The following is a 20755-nucleotide window of genomic DNA, read 5'->3' as shown; positions in this document are numbered from 1 at the left end:
TCATGAACCATGGGCCTACGCAAAAGTTCCCGTTTTCGTTTGGTACCCACGATTATCCAGCACGCGAATGCCTTTTTTTGTCGTTGTCTAGGGCTAAAGCTGCAGCTGTGGCCACGGCTATGACCTTGGCTGGCTAAAAGATTATCAAGGTAGCTAATCCAGTTCGAAGTTAAAATGGGGCCCCTTATTGGTCGCGCGGCAATGAAACGCGGTTCTCAACGAGAAATGTGCCAGAAAAAGTGCGCGTTGTATTTGTTGAAGCGATCAATGTGACGTGGGAGACGTAGGATGCTGCCATGGAATATGTTCGTATGACTGAAAGGTGCACTGCGCTCAATTTCGTTAAACCGAAGGGCGTTTGCATTGGGTTCAATGGCAGTTCAGTGGGGGATTTGAAAAAAGTTCGTACAACCGAATAGTTCGTAAAAATGACGTTCGTTCAAGTGGTATTTTACGTACACGGAACCCTTCCCGGTCACTGTACCCCCCATGACTGACTGCGCTTGGCGGCGAAGCCGACCCACTGCCTCCTATGCTGCCAACGCGCAATCATTCTGCCCTGCAGGGAAGCTGACTGGACGAATGTTGGCGTACTCATAACCAATTACGTTACCCTTTTGCATCAGACGCGTATACGTTACAGCCGACGGCTGCGGGCGCCCGTCTCACGGCCGCAGCTAGCGCAGCGGGGCGACGTAACGAGAGCCGGTCAGCCGTGAAACTACATGCGCGCACACCCCTCGGGTCATGCCGGCCCCGCAGGTCGAGTCGCTGCTTCCGACGACCTCCTCCACGCCTTCGCGGCGCCGCCGTCGCCGCAGCCTCCCCGCCGCGCGTTGGAGTCGCGCCGCTCAATGGAGTTGCGTCACATGAGGAGTGCAGTGAGCGATAAACGCCGGGTTACGCGCGCATGCGAGGACAGTCCGCGCACCCGCTCTCCAAATGCCCGCGGCAGTTAAGGCCGCCTCCTTTGTTGACAAACAAAACCGCGCCACCCAGCTCCTTTCGCGTGGTCGGTCTGTTTACACTACAACGGCCGAGATAAACGAAGCACAGGGCCGTCAAATTGGCCAGGAGCACACGGCCAAGGCGTAATTAGCTTCAGTTTTAAGAGCTAGCACGAAAGCCGTCGTTGTGAGACCCTTCCTGCGCGTGGTCAGTTCGTAAAAGCCCAGAGAAACGACAGCACAGGGGAGCTTTCATCATGTGCCGTGGGGAAGAGAGAGAGAGAGAGAGAGAGAGAGAGAGAGAGAGAGAGAGAGAGAGAGAGAGAGAGAGAGAGAGAGAGAGAGAGAGAGAGAGAGAGAGAGAGAGATTGGCCAACACGTAATGAGGTGCGCAACGCGAACTGACCAGTGCCGCCGACCCGGTTAAGCAGTGAGAGCGTAGTAGGCGAAAGATGAGCCGCAGAGAGCTTTCGTCCGCAGAAAACCCGCTTAATAGGTTGGAGGAAGAGAAAAAGAAAATTACGAGGCGGTTCGGCTGCGCCAGCAACGACACAGCGCGGGCAGCAAACATTAGAACGACGCGGGAGCATCACGCCTTGCAGGGTTTTGTATACGCTTTCGTCGTCAACTTTTGCCCTCTTTCTTGGCGTCTTTTGGCCACTCTGACTCCAAACCTCAAAGCGTGACGTTAAGCCTAACGTAGGGCCGTAACACATCCGCGTACCCTACTCCACATCTGCTGCGCCAGTGGTTTAGGCTGCTCGTGCATATTTCAACCGTTTTCTATCACCCTTTGCGGACTAGGCGAAAAAGCAGCGTCGGTATACGCCTCGAGCGCGGCCTGTAGGAGCGCCACTGAAATCCCCCTAGCGGCCCGTTTCGAAAGCAGGCGCGGGAGTCTCCGTCCCGCTCCCCACTGTCGCCGCTGCTTTTGCGGCTGTTCACGACTGAGATTTAGCGTTTTCGGGCGTTGGAAATCCATGGTTATGTGGAGCAGTCACTGTTCGCAAATGGGATGTGTTTGCGAGAGTGTACATGTTTCTGACACGATCTTAGTGTGGTATATTCGGTCTGGTGTGTATCACAGGCCAGCTTCGCGGAACCGGCGTATGCATGAACCTAATTGTAGTTACACTGCCCTAAATTTATTAGCACTGTCTCCGTAACCACCGGTTCCTCAGATGTTCATGCTAGGGGTATACTGTAAATCAGTTTTGTGCGCTTACATATTCAGCGGAACACTCATACCTGACAGCACGCCAGTTACTTTTGCCAATAATATACCTCAGATACTGATCACCTTCATTTACAAGCCAGTGTGTGTTAATTTCGGGAATATTCAACGTAAGTACGATGGATAATGCAGAATTATACTCGGGGATCAGCACACGACAAATAGTCGTCTTGTCGTGAGGTGAGCGCCGGCAAACATTTATCCGCTACATATATCCTCTGCAAGCAGCGCGCAGATGGGCTTAGAATATAATCGGTATCCGCGACTAAACTCTTCTTCGAAATATCGTCACATGGCACAGGGAGCCTGAAGAATAAAGCTCAAACTGAAATCAGAGGGCCTTATCACGTACCACACTCTTCCAACGACACCTTTCATCGCTTGTGAACTGCCTACCCTATATACTTCCAAAAATGCGTCCGCCGAACGATCAGCTGTTTGTTGAAGTGGAAAAACAAAACGACAGTGAACGCGAGATTTGTGTGTGTGATTACTAAAACGTTCATTGCTTTGATGCCGCTCTGCATTTGTACACAGCGTCCCCCTCCGCTACCCCCCCCCCCCTCCCTATGTCTCGCGAAATAGCAGTGCATTTCGCATATAGTACGTTGGTCTGGTGGACCCTACCTGGCTTAAGTTTCGACGGACGTCTTTAGCATGTCAGAAGCTGCACTGTATTTTTTTCATTTCCGTTAGAGCTATTGTTTCTTCCGCACTTGCACAGCATGTATTTTTCCGTGGTTTCATATTAGATTGCCTTGGTTCTTGCTATAAGGCGTTCGTGGGCACATATTCAACGAATATACTTAACATTTTCGCATGGTTTATATTCTTATAAAAGGCATAAGTTGTTGTCCTGGATTGGCTAATCACATCCCCGAAACACATTTTTCTGCGACGTATATATTCGAAACGAAGCCGCATTCGTTGTCCACGCTGCAAAATGAAGCCAACCTTTCACTGTGCCAGTATCAGGTCTAAACGAGGCGACAGTAGAATTCATTTGTGCCGAACGTATTTGGAGGTGACACGGGTGATATGCTGCTACCGTCGCCGACGCCCGGAAGAGCGGTGACGATGCGCGCAGAACCGCGTCCCCGGGTAGCTCTTGCAGGCAATCGCGTGCTCTACGAAGACGCAGCTGCTTTTTAAGTGACCTAAACGTACTCTTTGCTTATAGACGTCACCATAACAAGTTTTTGTAGGGGGCGGAAAGGCAAAAAGAAGCGAAACAGAACCAAAACACTGCACGAGCCCCTATCAGCCGCGCAGCGCACATCCCGTCAACGCCGCGGAGAAGCGGCGGCAGGCGGCGCAGCGATCGCGAAGCTCGAGGCGTATACTACAGCAACGCGCGCTCCGCAGACATCACGTCTCACGCCTTTCTTGTAGAATACGACTAGCCGGCATCGGCTCCTCAACGTAGAGAACCCCGGTTCGACACCGGCGGCGTCTTTTCTTTCTTTTCGCTAGCTCACAAAAAGTTCATACAAACAGAGCCGAAATTTAGGTAGGCGTGCTTATAAAGCAGCGCTTTCACGCTAGAATAACGGAGGCTGCAAGGAAAGATGGGACTTCGTGGCAACATGTCATATCAGCTGAAAGCAGCGAGCTCATATTTCGGTCCACTTAGTAACATGAAGGAAGAGATGCCACGACGCTGCTCTAAAACAAAATTAATGCGCACTGAGTAGGTCCCTCTGCAGCACCGATTCCGCTTCCTTTATGAAAGCTCGATGCCTCGAGGTAACTGATTTTACAGCCACTAACCAATCGTTAGAGACAGACACTCCGCGATGACAAAAGCAGATAAACGTTCCGCAGCGTGCTACGGCTCCAAGTGCGGAGAGCTTCTGCTGCCTCGTATGCGCCACTGACTGGCATAACGGCCACAACCGACCTGACCGCACACAAATTTATCACGCGGCCTGAGAACCGCACACGCAAAGCTGTCGCTCAGGAAGGAGCTGTATCGCACCGCGATAGTTCTGCAGACAGGAACCGGGCCAATACAATTGGAGGGAATGAGAACACACACACGCTTCACGTCCAACTCCGCGCGCCGTGTACTCGCGGGTGACATATTTACAGCTTCTCGGCATAATTGGGCCGGACGTGCGGCATAGACGGCGCGCCGACACTTCCAAAGACGCGAACGAGAGACGCGCACACACGTCTATACGCGCGACAAGCCCGTCAAATTCGTCTTCCGACGACGTGTGGACAGACGAGCTCGGGAAAAGGATGAAGAGCGGGGCCATCACGTTTCCCGCCTCGGAGAAAGCCGACGAGAAGAAAATGCAACACCGGAAACGCCGACGAACAACCCCCTCCTCCGCCTGAATCAATCCCTGTCGGCCCACTTTCTCAGCGACGAACGAGCAACACAGCCGGGCGGCAGCAGCAGCAAGAAACAGCGCGCCGCTGCGCTGGCTTTCGAAAGCGCTCGCTGCGCGCATGCATCTTGAAATGACGGAAACGCGGGGAGGGGTGTTGTTCGAGGCAAAGAAAAGCCGGCTAACCTCACGATCGCTGACAGTTCATAGCGTGGGCGCGCTAGATAATACGTGATGGTGGCACCTACAAAACTGAACGCGAACCCAGTGACGTAGCTCACGAGAGGGGGGAGAAGAGGGGGAGAGAGAGAGTCGAAGCAAGGAGCGCAAGAATGCGGCACCACGGTCATTAGTTTTCGGAGTGCTTGCTGGTGCTAACAGTCGATCCCGGATATATCGAACCCAGATATATCGAATTATAGCATATATTGAACAGTCCAAAATCCCCTTGGAAATCCTACGCGAAAGCAAACATTTCATATATCAAATTATCGATATATCGAACTTATTTTCGATCCCCTTGGAGTTCGATATATCCGGTATTGACTGTATCAGTTTTTTTTTTTTTCGGACGCCGTCCATGGTGGCAATCTCACAAGCCAGTCTCGTAAGGCCGTCGTCCACGATATTGCCTGCACGTTCATAACGAACACTGCGAACCAGTCAAACTCCGACTCGCACAATTTACAACTGCGGAGCCTTACTGCAATGGTCAGCACACAAGAATCACCAAAGTTCACTGGCTGCTGCTTACGCATACCCCAAAGGCGTGCTGCAATACGTGCGATACACACAATCGTAATCCCTTACTGAACTGCCCTGCCGGCATAAACAAGGCTGCACATACTTACAATTTCGTTAATATGCTAGAATGATGTGCAAGACCCGCCCTGTGCGAGTGAAGCCCAAGGAGGTTGTGAAGCAAACTTCTAAGCTCCATCCACCCCCCCCCCCCCCCCCCGCGATGAAAAACATTCAGAAAGAATACTATCGTCTCATAAATATAGCCTGAAATAACGATGTATTATGGTTCCAAGCGCACGTATACACTATTTGCTGGCTCTGTTTCTTTTTGTTGTTGTTTATAAATTAAATGCTTTCGGGCTGAACGGCGTCCCCGCCGTAAACTTGCCACACTCGCCCCTATCTCCCGCACTGCACACATGCTCCATTCGATATTTGAATTTACTCGCCGATTATGCCCTGGGATCATTAGTCCCCTCCGCACACACAATTTCGTCACCCCTCACAAGTTGTAAGCGTTCTTCTGGTGGTGTCGTTATGCGGGACGCCCTGACGACCAGCTCGAGAACGACCATGCCGTAGTAACACAACTCGATGAAATCTCAGTGCAGTCAAAACAGACGATATGGCAAGTGATGGGAACAATCTAGGGGGAGGAGGAAGAGATAAGCACGCAGCGTGTCGACATCAGTGAGGACCATTCATACGCAATGCAGGCACCAGCGACTCCACTGTGTCATTCAAGGGGCCGAGCACACGTGCGGAGAGCGACGCGTTTCCGCACGCATTTTTTCCCCTCTCCAAAGCCGGTCCTGCAGTCTTCGTGCGTGCTCCCAACACCACGTGTTGGTGCTCCTCACCGCTGCCGGACCGGTTTCCGGAGAGTGAAAACGCGAGCGGAAACGCGTCGCTCTCCGCACGTGTGCTCGGCCCTTCGGAAGTGAACCACAGCCGCACGATCCTCTTCCAGCTGACGCTGTTCCCTACCAAGTTTTATTGGCGCCCATTTTGCTCCCGTGCCTTAAACGCTGCTGTCACCGACCCTTTCCTTCCGCTTCATTCCGTTCTCCAGCCAGTGTCGTCCTATTCTTCCCCGCTTTGGTTGGTTGGTTAACACCAGCGAAACGCTATCCGTATGCACGGAAGTTCCAGGCTATTTCGCGCCCGCGTTGCTCGGTCATATCAAATACACCCTCCCGCCCTCAAATTGACTTTTTTTCTCCGAAAATTCCCCGTATGCAGTCCCGCAACTTGTGCAGTACCCATTGCTGCTGAAACTGCTGAAACTGCAGCTGAAACTGAATCGTTGCTGAAACTGCAGCAACGCGCTGCACGCACGCATCACGGATAATCAAAACGGGCACATCGGGTGGATCTCTCCTCTCCCGGCCCCCACCCGCCGCGGTGGCTCAGTGGCTAAGGCGTTGCGCTACTGAGCACGAGGTCGCGGGTTCGATTCCCGGCCGCGGCGGCCGCTTTTCTGATGGAGGCGAAAAGCAAAAACGCCCGTGTGTACGAGATTTCGGCGCACGATAAAGATCCCCAGGTGGTCGAAATTAATCCGGAGCCCTCCACTACGGCGCGCCTCATCGCCTGCGTTGCGTCGGCGCGTTAAACCCCCACAATCAATCAATCTCCCGGCCCCCCCACGCGACTCCCACGTTCAATAAAAGCTCGTTTCTCCTCTCCCCAGCAACCGAGCTTATCGCGGCAAATGCGCGTCATGTAATCAGCGCGGGGAATCGCGTATACATAACCACAGCCGACCAGAGTGGCCCGAGGCACGTTTCGCGGCCCGATGGATACGCGATACAATGCCGCGCGCGCGCGCGCGAGCAATCTATTGCACGTGAGCACGAAAAGCGCTACCCAAGGTTAGCGGTCTCAAGTTACGGGCGTCACACGCACGGCATATATAACCGCACGCCAACCGCTGTTTCCGGGATGTCAGTGCCGCAGATAAGCCTTGGCCGTGACTCGCTCTCGTGCATACGCGGCCTTCTTCCAGACGGGTTTCTGGCAGCCGCCTCGAGATTATCGCTTGCAAATTAATTGAATGATTGATTCGCCCTGCAGCTGCCGATTGTACTCGACCAGCGGAAAGAAAGAGCGCTGAGCAGCGCGTGAGTATGGCGTGAAGAAAAATGCTGCAAAAATGCTTACTGTACGCCCACGCCCGTTCTTGATTGAGAGAACGCTGCTATACGACTTACTTATTCACGTTTTCCCTCAGATATGCTAATGTTTCTTTCATTTTTGCCGAACAGTGTTGACAAGCATGCAGTATGCTACCAAACGCAGTGGTTTGGAGACGCTTTGCCTACATAAACGTCTCGTACAAGAATTGCGTTAACTTTTTTTTTGGACGGGCGGTTGCATCAAGGGACAGACAGACAGAGCAAAATTTCCGCGTGTAAGTAACCAAAGGAAGACTACCGGCTTTAATAAAAGTGGCCTATTTAGTAGCCATATGCATAGTCATCCCCCACTACCTCACGAGAGCTGGGCCACAATGTGACGACGATAGGGATGCCGCGATGTACTATTATGAACAATATGAAAGGGAACACAGGAACGCATGGAAAACACCCTCAGACCCAGCTATGCGTGATACGCAGCGGCCGCCGTCGGAAACAAAGTGGAAAGGGGGACGCTGTTCTAACAACTGTTCCCATGCCCGCCGTGCGTCTTATCGGCTGTCGAGCGATACTATATTATCGGCGAAATGACGCAAGCTGCCAACCGTTAGTGGAAGAGCGCCCTCCTTCCCCTTTGATTTTTCACAGCACCATCGCGTATCGTCCCGAGCCTGTTTCGAGGCTGTTTGCCACGCGTTCCTGTGTTCCCTTTCATATATTGCTCATAATAGTACGTACGAACAGACAATTTTTGTTTCTTAAAAAAGGGTGCACATAATTAATTTCCGTGATAATAAATAAAAAGCGGCGACGATTCAAATAACCACACCAATTCGCAATACGCTTTCCAATGCGAAATAAAAAAATGGCCGCGCATCTCCTCGTTCCGCTGCAAATGTCGACGAAAGACGATAGTTTTCAGCCGCCCTGCCCTGTAACACCCTCTGCTACCCTCCCCTGACCACGCTCTTCCCTTTCCGTCTCGCTTCTCCCACGGCCGCACGGTGGAGGTTAGCTCAAGTAAATTAAATTTTCCCGCCTTTGAGTGCTCCTGCGCCACCTCTTGGAGCCTTTCGCGACTGTTGGAACGCATGCAACCACAACGTCGAGCCTCGCGCGTGCGCCTTTTTGTATTTTTCAGTCAAGACACTGCGTTAAACGCGCATTTGTATATTTGCTATCGCAAATATCAACAGCTCGTTTATTTTCAAATCAAAGAACGCTGCCTAGTGCCACTTGCGCATTAATTTTTTCCCTCAAAGATGTCTAATGTTTTCTTTTTGAGCAACAATGTTGACAAGTACCAAGCACGTTTCCAGATTTGGTGGCTCGTAAAGGTTTTGCCCATATAAACTTCTCGCTTCACAATTCTTTTTGGCCCGTTGGCTGAATTGGGGTACAGCCAGGCCAAAATTTTTAAGCAGCCCAAGAAACACTATGGTATTTTAAAAATCGTAAAGTAGTCGTAAAAAGCGGTTCTAATGATTTTCTTCTGCCCACAGACGAGGGGAAAGAAAAAAGCGGTGCTGAAAGCTCCTCAACGTAGCGCTTTATTTCGCAGTGAAGACCGAACTCTGCTTTTCCCATTCCACAAGACACCAGTGCACCACTGCACGACATTGTGCGTGATCTGCGTTTTATGGTTTGCGTCTGATCTCAGCTCTCGCCAGCAGTTCGTTCAAATAAAAGACAGCCTAGATCGGTTGCTCCGAATTCTGGAGTTTCCCAGGGGAGTGTGCTGGGTCTTCTCTTATTTTTATTATTCATAAACGAACTACCAAATCGTGCCACTGTTCCAATAAGGTTGCTTTGTGTTGTTTATAGCACAATCGAGACTGATCATGACCAACTTAAGCAACAACCCTAAAAAAAAAAAAAAAGCATTGGTGCGAATAATGGCAAATGACTCGCACAAAAAGTAGTTCGTATGTCTTTACCTAAGAAGGAAGCACCTCTAGAAAATAACTACGATATTTGCGGTACTAGGCTGAAGCGCGTGCACAACTATAAATATATTGCGATATTTAATTACGCCCGACGTTGGAAAAGGCTACCAAGGCATAGCATTCCTTCTGATATCAAGCGCCCAGCTTACAAAACCCTAGTCAGGCCTATCACTGAACCTTAAAAAATATCAAGCGCCCAGCTTACAAAACCCTAGTCAGGCCTATCACTGAACCTTCTAAAATTGTATGGGAACGTTACGCAGTCGAACTGCAATAAAATATCACAAATACAGGGACCTAGCGCGATGATTATGATGATGAACAAACGTTTCTCATAGAGCAAAGGGGTAAGGGAAGGGGTGTGGTCAGCCTCCTATGTCCAGAAGGCCGCGAGAAGACGCCGCCGTCACCGCCCGGTCGACCAGCTTAGTGCAAGGTTTATTTTTAATAAATATTACCGGCATTATTCACCTACTGAGCTTTGGAGAACAGCGGGCCTCGAAAGTTTGGAAATTAGGTCGAGGATTGAGACTGAAATTCCCTTCAGTTAATTCACAGTTTAAACTAAACTATTCTGGTTTTTTCCTTATTTAACACGCAGGAACACTCCAGACAGCGCCATAGCATATATCCGCACGTAGCGACTGCTGTAAGTTCAGTTACTTCCCACGTGCTGCCGAAGAGTGGAATATGCTGCCCGAGTTCACAATCATTTGTTCCTCGCTTAAGTCACATGAAGAAAATCTAAAACGGCTCCTTGAATAATTGTGCCGAATGTACTAGTGCTCCGTTTTCCAACGCGTGTGTGCTTCTTGTTGGTCGCATGACGCGGTCATACTTGTAAGTGCAGGCTTCCAGGGCGGTACTAAGTTCCGCCTCAAAGAGACAATGCATCACGCGCTCTTCTGCGCGCGTGTATTTGGACAGCATGTGTGGTCTATTTTTTTATTATAACGTCGAGCTGCTGCTCGCAACATCGAGAAATCTTATGACCTTCGTAATTTACTATTTGCGTGGATCCTTTTTGTGCTCCCATCCTGCAACTACGCATCTCTGGGTTAACAGTATTATAAATTAATGAATGGATAATTTTTTTAATGATTTCTCAGTAACTGCTTGCAGCAACTTTGCACTGCACCATACAGCCCTGTTTCACGTATACTGTCCTAACGGGTTTTCCGCCGTTTGCACGTGTGCGTGCGTTACAGTTGAACCTCGATTTAATGAAGTCACCGGGACCCTCAAATTGTTTCGTTAAATCGGGACCTTCGCACAATCGAGAGAATGACAAATTTATTGCCTCGAGACAAAGCTTGTGATTTTCGCCTGCGCGCCCTTTGTGAGCACACACTTCTCGTAGCTGGCCTGGGAAGTCAAAGCGTGCTCGACACCCTCGTGTGCCCCAGAAAACCGCCTCAGAAGGTCGACGGCGTCCGTCAACTGGCTTGGTGAGGGCACGGGAGCTTCGACAGTATCCGGATCATTCGCCTCTTCAGACTCCTCTTGTGCGCCGAAAACAAGCTGCACTATCTCCTCGCCGGCGTTCACGAAGTCGCCAAAGTCCTTATCTGCGGCCACCTCGTCACGCCGACCAAGCTCTTGCCAACAGCTCTGCGATGCCCCTTCCTGCTCTTGCGGGCTTGAGGAACCCGCAACACGAGCTAACAGCACACTGCCAGCTCGTGTGCTTGCAGCACGCTGCCAAACATTCTAGACGCCATTTCTATGCATCCTTATTCCCGGAATGCTTCGTTAAATCGGGTTCGGCGGCGAAGTTTGTTTCGTTATTTCGAGTTCGTAAAAGCATTCAGCCTATGGGCAACTACGGGAGGAATCCGAATTTGTTCGTTAAATCGGTAAATTCGTAAAATCGGATTTCAACTATACAGTTAAATTAAACTGACGTCACTGCAGCTGCCAAAGGAGCGGGGCTTCGTGATAATGAAACCCTCTAGACACGATAACTGACCAACGTTACTAGATAGGTAGTAACGTTGATACTGACAGCGTTAAAAGCGGACATGCTTCTGTAAACGGCTTTAGTCCCACCGCCAAGATAGCTGCGGCGAAGGCTGAGAAAATGTCCGTTCTCCGCACAGATGCCTGAAAATTGCACGAATTTACCTCTCAATCGTACATTTATATTTCCAAGAAGTAATTCGCTCCCTCCACACTACCAAGGCACGTCATGTAAAGTTTGCGTCCACGTGACGAGAACATTTCTTCGGGCCCCCATGTATACTTTTCGCACGCCGAAATCTTGTAGCCCACTACACGCACTCCTCTCACAAATACTGGCCGTCATCACGCTTCCAGCATCACGTAGCCATTTCATTCACAGCAAGAAAATACTCACCAATAACTCATTAGTCATTACTGTAGCATCATATTCCCCCCTCCACACACAAACACGTTCTTCTCCCAAACCCCCCCCCCTCTCTCTCTCTCTCTCTCTCTCTCTCTCTCTCTCTCTCTCTCTCTCTCAGCCTTCTTGTTAGTCGACGAGAACAGCTATTGTGCACTAAATTGTTTTGAAGGCTCTTTGCTTGTCGATAATCGCTATAAAGCTCAATACAAGTACGCGATACGTTTTTCATCTACCTGCACCAGCGACGCCGACGATTCCACCTGCTTATAGTTTGCCTAGTTTTTGTTTTGTCTTCTGCACACAGAAGTGCTTTAAAAAAATGCTGCTATGCAGTGCGGTAGTTGCAACCGTTATCTCTCTCCCTCTGATTGTTCAGTGCGCGCGATAAAGTGTACCGCGTAGAGCGAGGCTAGCTTGATAAATTAGGCACAGTACGCTGATGAGTACTAATCATACGGGTCACGAGGCTAGCGCAGGAAGCCAAGCGACCTTTCAAGCAGGCGAGAATGCTCGCAATCGCATAAACAAGGGGAAAGCGAAGCCGGCCTCCAGGAATGATGACGAAAGCCGCGTTCGCAGGGCTCGCGGGTGTTCTTTCTCACAGACGTAAGCGCGCACTACTTGAAAGGTTGTGGCGCTCGTGAATGAACGCAGCTGCGTTTCGCGTATCGCCGACTCCGCGGGAGGGGTGAACGCGTTCGTGCTGGTTTTTCTTTCTTTCTGCGCAGGTGTGTTAATGCGTAGCTTTAATATTTGCGTTTTATCTTGCGGTCTACGTTGTTAGCCGCAACCGAAGAACTCCAACCTATGATTTTAGTACAAACCAACCTTTCGACAGAAACGCTGGTTTCCTTGAAAGCGTGAAAAGTTGCTGCGATGTGACAATTGAATTTCGTGCGAGTTTCCTCGCCTTTTTTTTTTTTTTTTTGCCCCATCGTAGCAAGATGTCCCTCGATGAAGTAGTAATTTCACCGACGTATTACACCCGCGTTTACACAATTGCGCATTCAGTGACATCGCCCCAGTTGAAACTTGTCTGCACGGACGGAAGTGCTCAGCGGGACTGAAAAGCGACTTCGCTCTGAAGGTTGAAACTGCACACTCAAGGCGAAGAATGCATCAAGTTTCAGAGCTTCGCGACGTGTTTTGCCACAGAAAACGGGTAACAGCCCCAACAGATAAGTTACGAACTCTCGAAGCAGTCGCTCGAGCGCCGTTCAGTTTTGTTTGCATTCTGCTAGGGGATGTATTCCAGTGCGGGCACACACAGCGCGAAACTGCGATCGAGCCGTCTGTTTTAGCGAAACGACTCAAGGCTCTTTCGAGCAGTACAATTGGTACAATGGCTGAAAACGTCGTCAGCTGAGTAGCGGTGACAGACGACGGCCGTGTGCCATTGGGCAACCTGCTTTAGGACGCCGACGAATGTATGGCAGCGCAGGACGAGCGGATACCAACGCCCGTTCCAACGAGGCTCGCCGCGGTCGAGACGCTTCCAAAACAGACGCCAAAGCGTTTAGACTCTGCGGCGAAGACCCTTCGCTAATTATAACCCCCGGTGTCGACTGCACGCGAACATTTATAGAACGCTGCGAGCGCTCACGGCTGCCCGTCCGAGCCACCGCAGAACTGCGCATCCAGTCGTCCGCACACTCGTAAAATTGGCAAACGTTTTTCGCGCAGATAGCAATCTCAGGGCTCTTGCAGGGTGGGCCCAAAGCAGTTTTAAAGCGAACACAGCAAAAGCGAAAGCAAAACACGGTAAAACCGCTAGTTCTGTCGCCGCAAAAACAACCCAATCGCTGCCTGTCAAACAGCGGCGCGGGCCGCATTTCCCTGCGCACGACGGGACGAGGAGCGTTTGTCGGAGCTTGGAGAAGTCAGCCGCTTGGCTAACAGCGTACAGCGCGTGATTTGTAACGCAAAGAACAGAGCGGGGGGGCATTTGTCTGACTTACAGCTGGCTGAGGCTGTTCGTCCGTCGGAGAGTTATCCGTGGTGCGACACGGAGAACGTAGCACTGTCACCAGAGACATGTCGTCGAAACTGCGCGCACTTTATCCGAGGGCACTCACACACTCCGTTCAGAGCCGGTGACGTTTCCTCGAGTACTGTACACCCATGCTCGGCCAAATGTTTGGGGTGTCACGGCACAGCTCAAATCTTACCAGTCCGCCATCTTCCCAAGCACTCTCTCGCTTTCGTAATTTTTTTGCTTTCCCGGGTGCCGCAGCAACTGCGCATGCGCGCGCGCCGGAAAGGAAGTGCGGAGAGGAGAACGCCGAGAAGGCAACAAAAAGGCGGCGGCGCGTCATATCCGCAGCTTCATGGCCGTTTCTCATTTCTCTACGCCGGCCGCAAGGTGGTGGAAGTGGATATCGCTTGTGTAATAAATCATAAGCAGGCGACCTTGCCAACCTTGCTTCCTTGGCGCGCCTTGCCGGAATTCCGTCTTGCTGATAGCGCGCGTAATAGGGCCCCAGGTCGCTCCCTTCTTTCTTGCGTAACATTTGTAATGGCGCTTTGTTGTTGCGCGGTGTTTGTCGCAATAAACGAACTGATCGACATGCGTGGGGAAGCGAACATAAAGTTAAACAAGTAATGTGAACGGCTAAATGCTGCCAAGAAGTACGATGGCATCGCTGCTGCCTTGACCAGGGCGCGGAATTGCTGCCTGTGGCCGCCAAATAACTGATGACATTACCATTGAACGCAAATAAACGCCTCGCGGCCTCGCCTCGTACGTGGTCATGCTGTGGAACGAAGTGCTCCAATCATCGCTTTTTAAATTTATATACTTATTACTGCTCCTTCAATTTATAAAATACACTTGGAATTACAGATTGGCAAGCTATTTAAATGGGCAACAAAATTCAAATTTCAATTTTTTGGGGTTTAACGCACCAAAGCATAAACTCTATGACCGAAGCTACACTCAAGCTACGAGGCGCGCCATACTTGGGGGCTCCGGATTAATTTTTGACCACCATGGTATATTTAATGTGCGCCAAAACTTTGACACACAGGTGCATTCGCATTTGACTTTCATCAGAAAAGCAACCACTTCGACCGGGACCGAACCCACATACTTGGGCCACTGGGTCACCACAGCGGGTCAATAAACAAACTGTACTCTCTCTTAAGCTAATGGCAAAACTGTTCACAGATACAGCGTTGTTATGATGCCTGAATCTTGGTATGCGTCCTCTATACACAGAGGATGAAGTGGCGGTTACACACTAATCTTCATAGCTTCGTAAGGGGGCCCCTGTGATTTACTCGATACTCAATTTTTTGCAGCCTTTAAATATTCAGCAAGGGTGTGTGCAATTAAAGTCAATATGGCGCCATGAACTAAGTGGAAAACCATATTTTTTAACAATATAGGGTAGGGACTGACTGCTCCAGATAAACCATGAAGCACAGCAGATGTGGACGGTACGAGAGTGCTTGGTCTTGAACAAGCACTTCACTATATTCTCCGCCAGCAGCCAGCACAGTGGGTTATCTTTACAGACTCGAAGACAGTGCTACAAACTCTTCGACGTGCCAGCTGCTTCAGCATTCACGACCATATATACCGTGATCTCTCCTACCTAAATCAGATAGTCTGCGTCGCTGGGCACTACGTGATACTGCAGTGGATGCCTGCACACTGCGGCATCATAGGCAACGAAAAAGCAGATGAGGCTGCTAAGAGAGGATTGCGACTGTGGAACGTGAGGAACATTTTCTTCCTGAAGCCCGATGCCTCGAGACTAGCAAAGGAGCTTGTTTTCAGGGAAAGAAGCACCTTCTGGTCTCGTCCGGAAAACCACCACCCATTCCTGCATCACGTCGATCCAACTTTGGCACCAAGGTTACCGGAGAGACTTCTACGTCGGCTAGAGATTTTGCTCCATTGATTAAGTCTCAATGTAGCGCTCACAAATACCTACCGGTATCGCCTTGGCCTAACCTCGAACCTGTACCGTGACAACTGCCGTTTACCAGAAACCATAGAGCATATTTTACTGGAGTGCCCGACATACAGTCAAGCAAGAGACAACCTCGCACAGAAGATCGAGTGCCTAAACCACAGTTCTCCGTCTTTAAAAGCATTTCTGGGACCATGGCCATCTCCCTCGTGTCAGCATAAAGTGCTAACCGCATTATTTGAATGCCTCAATGACATTGGTGTCGCTGAGATGAAGAAGGACCAGAACATCCTTGCACAGTGCAACCGTCTATAGACCTTTCATGCGTCGCACTGACCGTTCCAAACACACATCCCAGCTTTTTTTTAGTTCTTTTATTTCCTTCTTTTCTCTCTCCCTTCCCCATTACTTCCTATTGCAACTTTATTTCCTCCTCCCCACTCCGCAAGTAGCATGTAGGCGTTAACATGCCGACATACCTGTCTGCTTTCCTCTAATAAAGAGCTTTCTCTCTCTCTCTTTCTCTCTCCAGATAAACCACATGTGAATCGACAGAAATGTCAAGCTGTGTCACCAGAGACTGTGTAAATATTTAAACAATAAATATGTGCACAGTTTCTGCATAAGACATCTTGCAGAATTCTTCATGATGTGCTACTCAAACACACTTGCAGTTTTAGTCTTACATTTTCCTATGAACAAACACACGACAAGGTTAATTTTAATCTATCTGCCTGACAAGATCACACCCAGAAGGTACTCTTTGTTCAGCTCCTTCGTTCTGGTTGTTTGGAAGAAATGCAAAATACGACATTTGACGGCAATGTCTTTATTGCGTGAATTATATCAACGATGTCTACGCAGGATGTCTGCTGATGGGTGGGTTGGTGACGTCTACAGACATCACCAGAGAATGGTGGCGCATCACGCCGCCGTGCTGAGACACGGGGCGTCACTTGTTGAGGAGCATGCTCCGGAAATCGGCATTGCTCAGGCCTTTGCTGCCTTCTGCAGGGGATTCGGCCGAGGTGTCCATGGGCTGCTCCTGCTGCTGCTGTTGGGGTTTCTTGGCCACAGCGGTTGAGGAGCGCTGCTGCACAGCTCTGGGCATGAGTGACACCTGGGTACGACCGCGGCCCCTCCTGCGATTCGAGGGAGAAAGTGAAAAGAGGCAGTCCGCATGAAGAACCAAATAGGATAAGGGGTAGCTTAGGTCTTGGTATGGTACATAGTTTTGCCCATTGTGAAACGTTTGACACCTATGCAATACGGACACTTACGCGTGGACACCATTAAGAGGAGCCCCGTTCCCCATTCTGACTTTACTGGCAGACGTGTTCACTGGTCCAGGGGTGAGACAGCTGAATCATATTTGGGAGCAGTTTTTGTAGCAGCGAAATCTCGATTTTGGAGCACAACCACCTTGATTTGGAGCAGAAGAACGACGACAGGCGGCGCAGCGATCGCGAAGGTGGGCTTCACTTGAATGCTTTAGAAGTCAGATGGACCAATCAGTGTGACCAAATGTGCAAATCTGGCGAATTCCGGGGCCAAGCATGCGATCAGAGTTTAAAAAAATCCCTGGGTATCGTATCTCCACTAACATGAAGTATGCAATGTATAAGTGTATTCGACGATTGTAAGTCTCTCTTGCCACACGACGCGCGCTGATTGAGTGCCGGAGAAGCACCGGTGGGAGGAGAAATCACGTGCTTTCTGAGGCGGTGGCGCCCTCTCTTGCGTTGAACCGGATTTAAGCAATTAATGATGAGACAGACTGGCCGCATGTTGTCTTCGTCTCACACGCGGAAGCATTTTAAAGGGACCCTGCAACACTCTTTGAGCAGTGCAAGTAAACCTGCGCAACGTTTAGATTACACTGCCAGGAATACCTGAGCCAAATATTACACGTGCACGTGAAGCGGTGAGCGCGCAAATCGATGTGAAAGACGCGGAAAAACAAACCGCTCTCTCTTCAGTTGTCCTCATTATGCATGGCCTGAGGGACGTCACATAGGCCATGGCTGCCCGATCGGCTGTCACTGGTCAACTTCGCGGGTAGATTCTCTCATTTCCGTCGTCGCCATCGCTGTGTACGAACCTCTTCTATGCCTGAACCTGTAGGCACAGTTTTGCCGTTTCTTTTGTGTTTTGAGTGCGCGCGGAGTTTGAGTGATGAGCTCAATACTTCCCTTTCAACGGGACCACTCGACTACAAACGTTTATTGCTTCAAAAACGCCCTACCAGCCCGAGCGCGCACTTGCGAGCAGGCACCCATGCCTGCTTTTTTGGGGCACCAGACCGGAAATAGGCCCCTCCGCGTTGCGGAGAAATGGAGAAAACTACCCGGCATGTGATATATCGAAGGCCACCGAAGAGAATGCCGCAAGCCGCCCCCCTCTCCGGGAGAGAGCGCGCAGCTTTCGTCGCGTTGTCCGCGGTCGAGTTGAGAGGGAACAACTATGTGCGATTTCTCATCGCGCACAGTTTCGTTAATTGTGAACGGATTTTCATAATTCTTGCGGGAGGAGATTTCTGGGACAATAGACTTTATCCCAAAATACATTACTAGTAGTCGATGGCAAGTGTTGCAGGGTCCCTTTAAAACACCCAATTCGGCAGGAGAATCAAAATTTTAACCCGAAGAGAATAATTTCTCAGTGAATACAGCATCGTTTGCTTCCGGACAAGCACGAAGGCACTATAAAACACGAAATCTTTTGAATAAAACAAACTTGCGTTTTGTCTGCATGGCCCCTTTAAGGAGCCATGAAGAGAAAATGCAAGTTGGTTTTATTCGAAAGATTTCGTGTTTTATAGTGCCCCCAGCGCTTGTCCGGATACAAACGGTGCTTTATTCACTGAGAAATTAAACAATTTAGGTTAAAATTTTGATTTTCCCGCTCAATCGTGCGTTTTCGTTGTCCCAAGTGACATCACAGGAACCGACCGCTCTGCAGCCTAGAGTACCTTCATTCACGCATCCGCCGTACAGGGTAGAGACACGTAACGCTGGCGCCGCCATGTTCGGTTGCTCACTCGCCGCCGAAGCAAGTGATTGTGTCAAAACCGCGCTAAAATTATCGCCGCAACGTGGTTTACTGAAGAAGTTTGAATCATATTGTCTGTTTCGTGTTGCTAGGTCTCATGGGAAACGAAAAGAATAACGCGTTGAGCCCGTTGGCCCAATTGCGGCGGCACGGGACCGTTCAAAGGTTGTCTCCACCCTGCACAGCGGTGTTGGTTTGTTCCCGCGTTTCTTTACGTTCCGTAACCTAGATGGCGCCACCATACCGTGGCAAGCGTTTGGTTTGTTTTTGCCCGCATTTAAACCTGGCTTGTTTTTGTTCTGGGAGAAAATATTCGTTCCCTGAAACAGTGCTCGCTCGACAAATGGGGTCACGTAAGACACCGTTGCTTGCGTCAATCGGCCAGTGTCGTCTGAGACAACCCCAAGCCCCGTAGTGCTGTGCAGCTAAACCAAAGCATGCTGTGCGCAGTACGAACAGCAGAACGCATCAGTACTTCTATGTTTACATGTGCTTTCGTAACTTCCACTGTTTGTCCCATCATTCTTATTGCTTTCTAAAGAATGTGCCCTAAATTTAAGCGCAAATCGCTCGTTCGTCTAGTTTGTAAGCTCTACCTAATTCGCGTCTGCTTCTGCCAGCCTCCGCAAATCGCAGAGCTTAGCTCATGTGACATCACAGGTTCTGTTGCGGGAAATGAGCTGGTGGGTCGCATGACCATTCCCGTTTTTCCTAATTATGTAGCTTATTTGAGCGAAGTTTACGTTAAAAGTGGTGTCAGTATGATTCTAACGAGACAATCTTTTGAATGAACCAAACTTGTGTTTTCTCTTCATGGCTCCTTTAAGGAGCGACAAGAGGCGTGCACGCAGCCAAGGGAGAGAAAGAGTGGCCACTACTGACAGGCCGGTCTCCTTTGGTCCGCCGCCCAGGGAGGCCACCTGGGAGGCCAGTGGGAAGCGCCTGCCATCCCCTCCCCCTTCCCCCTGCTGCTGCGGTCGGGGCCCCCTGGCCGGGGGATTGCTGATGGCCACCTGCAGGGTCTGGCCGCCCAGGGACATGCCGTCCGTCTGCACCAGGGCCACCGTGGCCGACGTCTGCACAGGGGGGGAGAAAGGCACTCCTGATACTAAGCCACTGGAATTCACCACCCAGCACAGCCTAGGACCAGGTGTGATTGAGTAAAGTCACCGACTGCCGTGTTTTTCCCTTTCAGTGTTTTGCTTCCGCACTGAACTCTACCACCCATCCAAACGTCTCAAAAGGGGGCCGAGGAAATGAACGTCCAGACGGGAAGCAGCTCAGCATGCATTTTGACAGGCACAAGCCACTTGCAATGCAACCGCTTTCTATCAGCACTGGTGGCCACATCACAAAAATGAAGCACTGGTACACTGCGATTAAGAACATCATTTTTTTTTTCTTTTTTACGAAAGCAGTGGCATGCGACAGCCATGCACAATGTCAGCGCGGATGTGAGGTACATTTGTGTAAAAAATCATGTTTTTTTTATTGCATAAAGGATAACAACATTGAATATAAAAGGGCATTTCCAAAACTGACCCCCATTTCGCTTCACTTGTCTCTGAATCACCTCAAATGCATTGAAATTGGACATTAGAATTGTCAACTAATGTGATCAATTTTAAATAGGCACAGCAGCAAAAGAGTTGGCAAAGTCTAGAAATAACACACAGTGCTTATCAGCATTCTGCCAGCCAACAACTTATGCCAGCCACGCACTGGCACATGCTGAAAAAAATATTTCCAGTGCTACTCGCCCTGTTTGGCAATTTGGGGATCTGCCTAAACACATAAAACAGGTGTCTTCTGCGCAATTTTGCAGAGACAAGGACATGCTCCATTGAGTGTGGGCACCTTCTACAGAAAAAACTTGCACATTTCGTCAGCAGATCCCGAACAAAGACGCCCACACCTTCGCCCCAAGCCAGCTTTCGCCACATTCACACGGCTGAACGTGGAAAATTAAAAAATAACGTGGCAACAAATTTTCGGGCCCCACTGTAACCACAACATCCATTCTGCTGCGTCTCTTCACGTGGATGTTAATTATTAAGCACACTCTCTCTCTCTT

General features: G+C 50.0%; 2 protein-coding genes across 2 annotated transcripts in view; both read right to left on the bottom strand.

Moving 5' to 3' along the window:
• The window catches only part of Ssh (Protein phosphatase Slingshot), a 307781-nt gene extending 293853 nt beyond the window's left edge, over positions 1-13928 (bottom strand). The window contains exon 1 of the mRNA XM_077678870.1: positions 13672-13928. Within this exon, the coding sequence (XP_077534996.1) occupies positions 13672-13749 (78 nt within the window). The 5' untranslated portion in view covers positions 13750-13928. The remainder of the gene's footprint in view (positions 1-13671) is intronic.
• A 2515-nt stretch (positions 13929-16443) lies between these two features.
• LOC144146905 (spliceosome associated factor 3, U4/U6 recycling protein-like) overlaps positions 16444-20755 on the bottom strand; it is a 58844-nt gene continuing 54532 nt past the window's right edge. Inside the window, exons 22-23 of the mRNA XM_077678866.1 lie at positions 19564-19757; positions 16444-16772 (exon numbers count right to left, since the gene is read on the bottom strand). Coding sequence (XP_077534992.1) covers positions 16583-16772; positions 19564-19757 — 384 coding nt within the window. The 3' untranslated portion in view covers positions 16444-16582. The remainder of the gene's footprint in view (positions 16773-19563; positions 19758-20755) is intronic.

The sequence above is a fragment of the Haemaphysalis longicornis genome, unplaced genomic scaffold (genome assembly GCF_048455015.1).
Source record: "Haemaphysalis longicornis isolate Haplotype H1 unplaced genomic scaffold, Haemaphysalis longicornis Haplotype H1 scaffold_7, whole genome shotgun sequence".
NCBI lineage: Eukaryota > Metazoa > Arthropoda > Arachnida > Ixodida > Ixodidae > Haemaphysalis > Haemaphysalis longicornis.
Note: the sequence above shows the minus strand (reverse complement) of the source record. Positions and strands in the feature narration are given on the sequence as shown.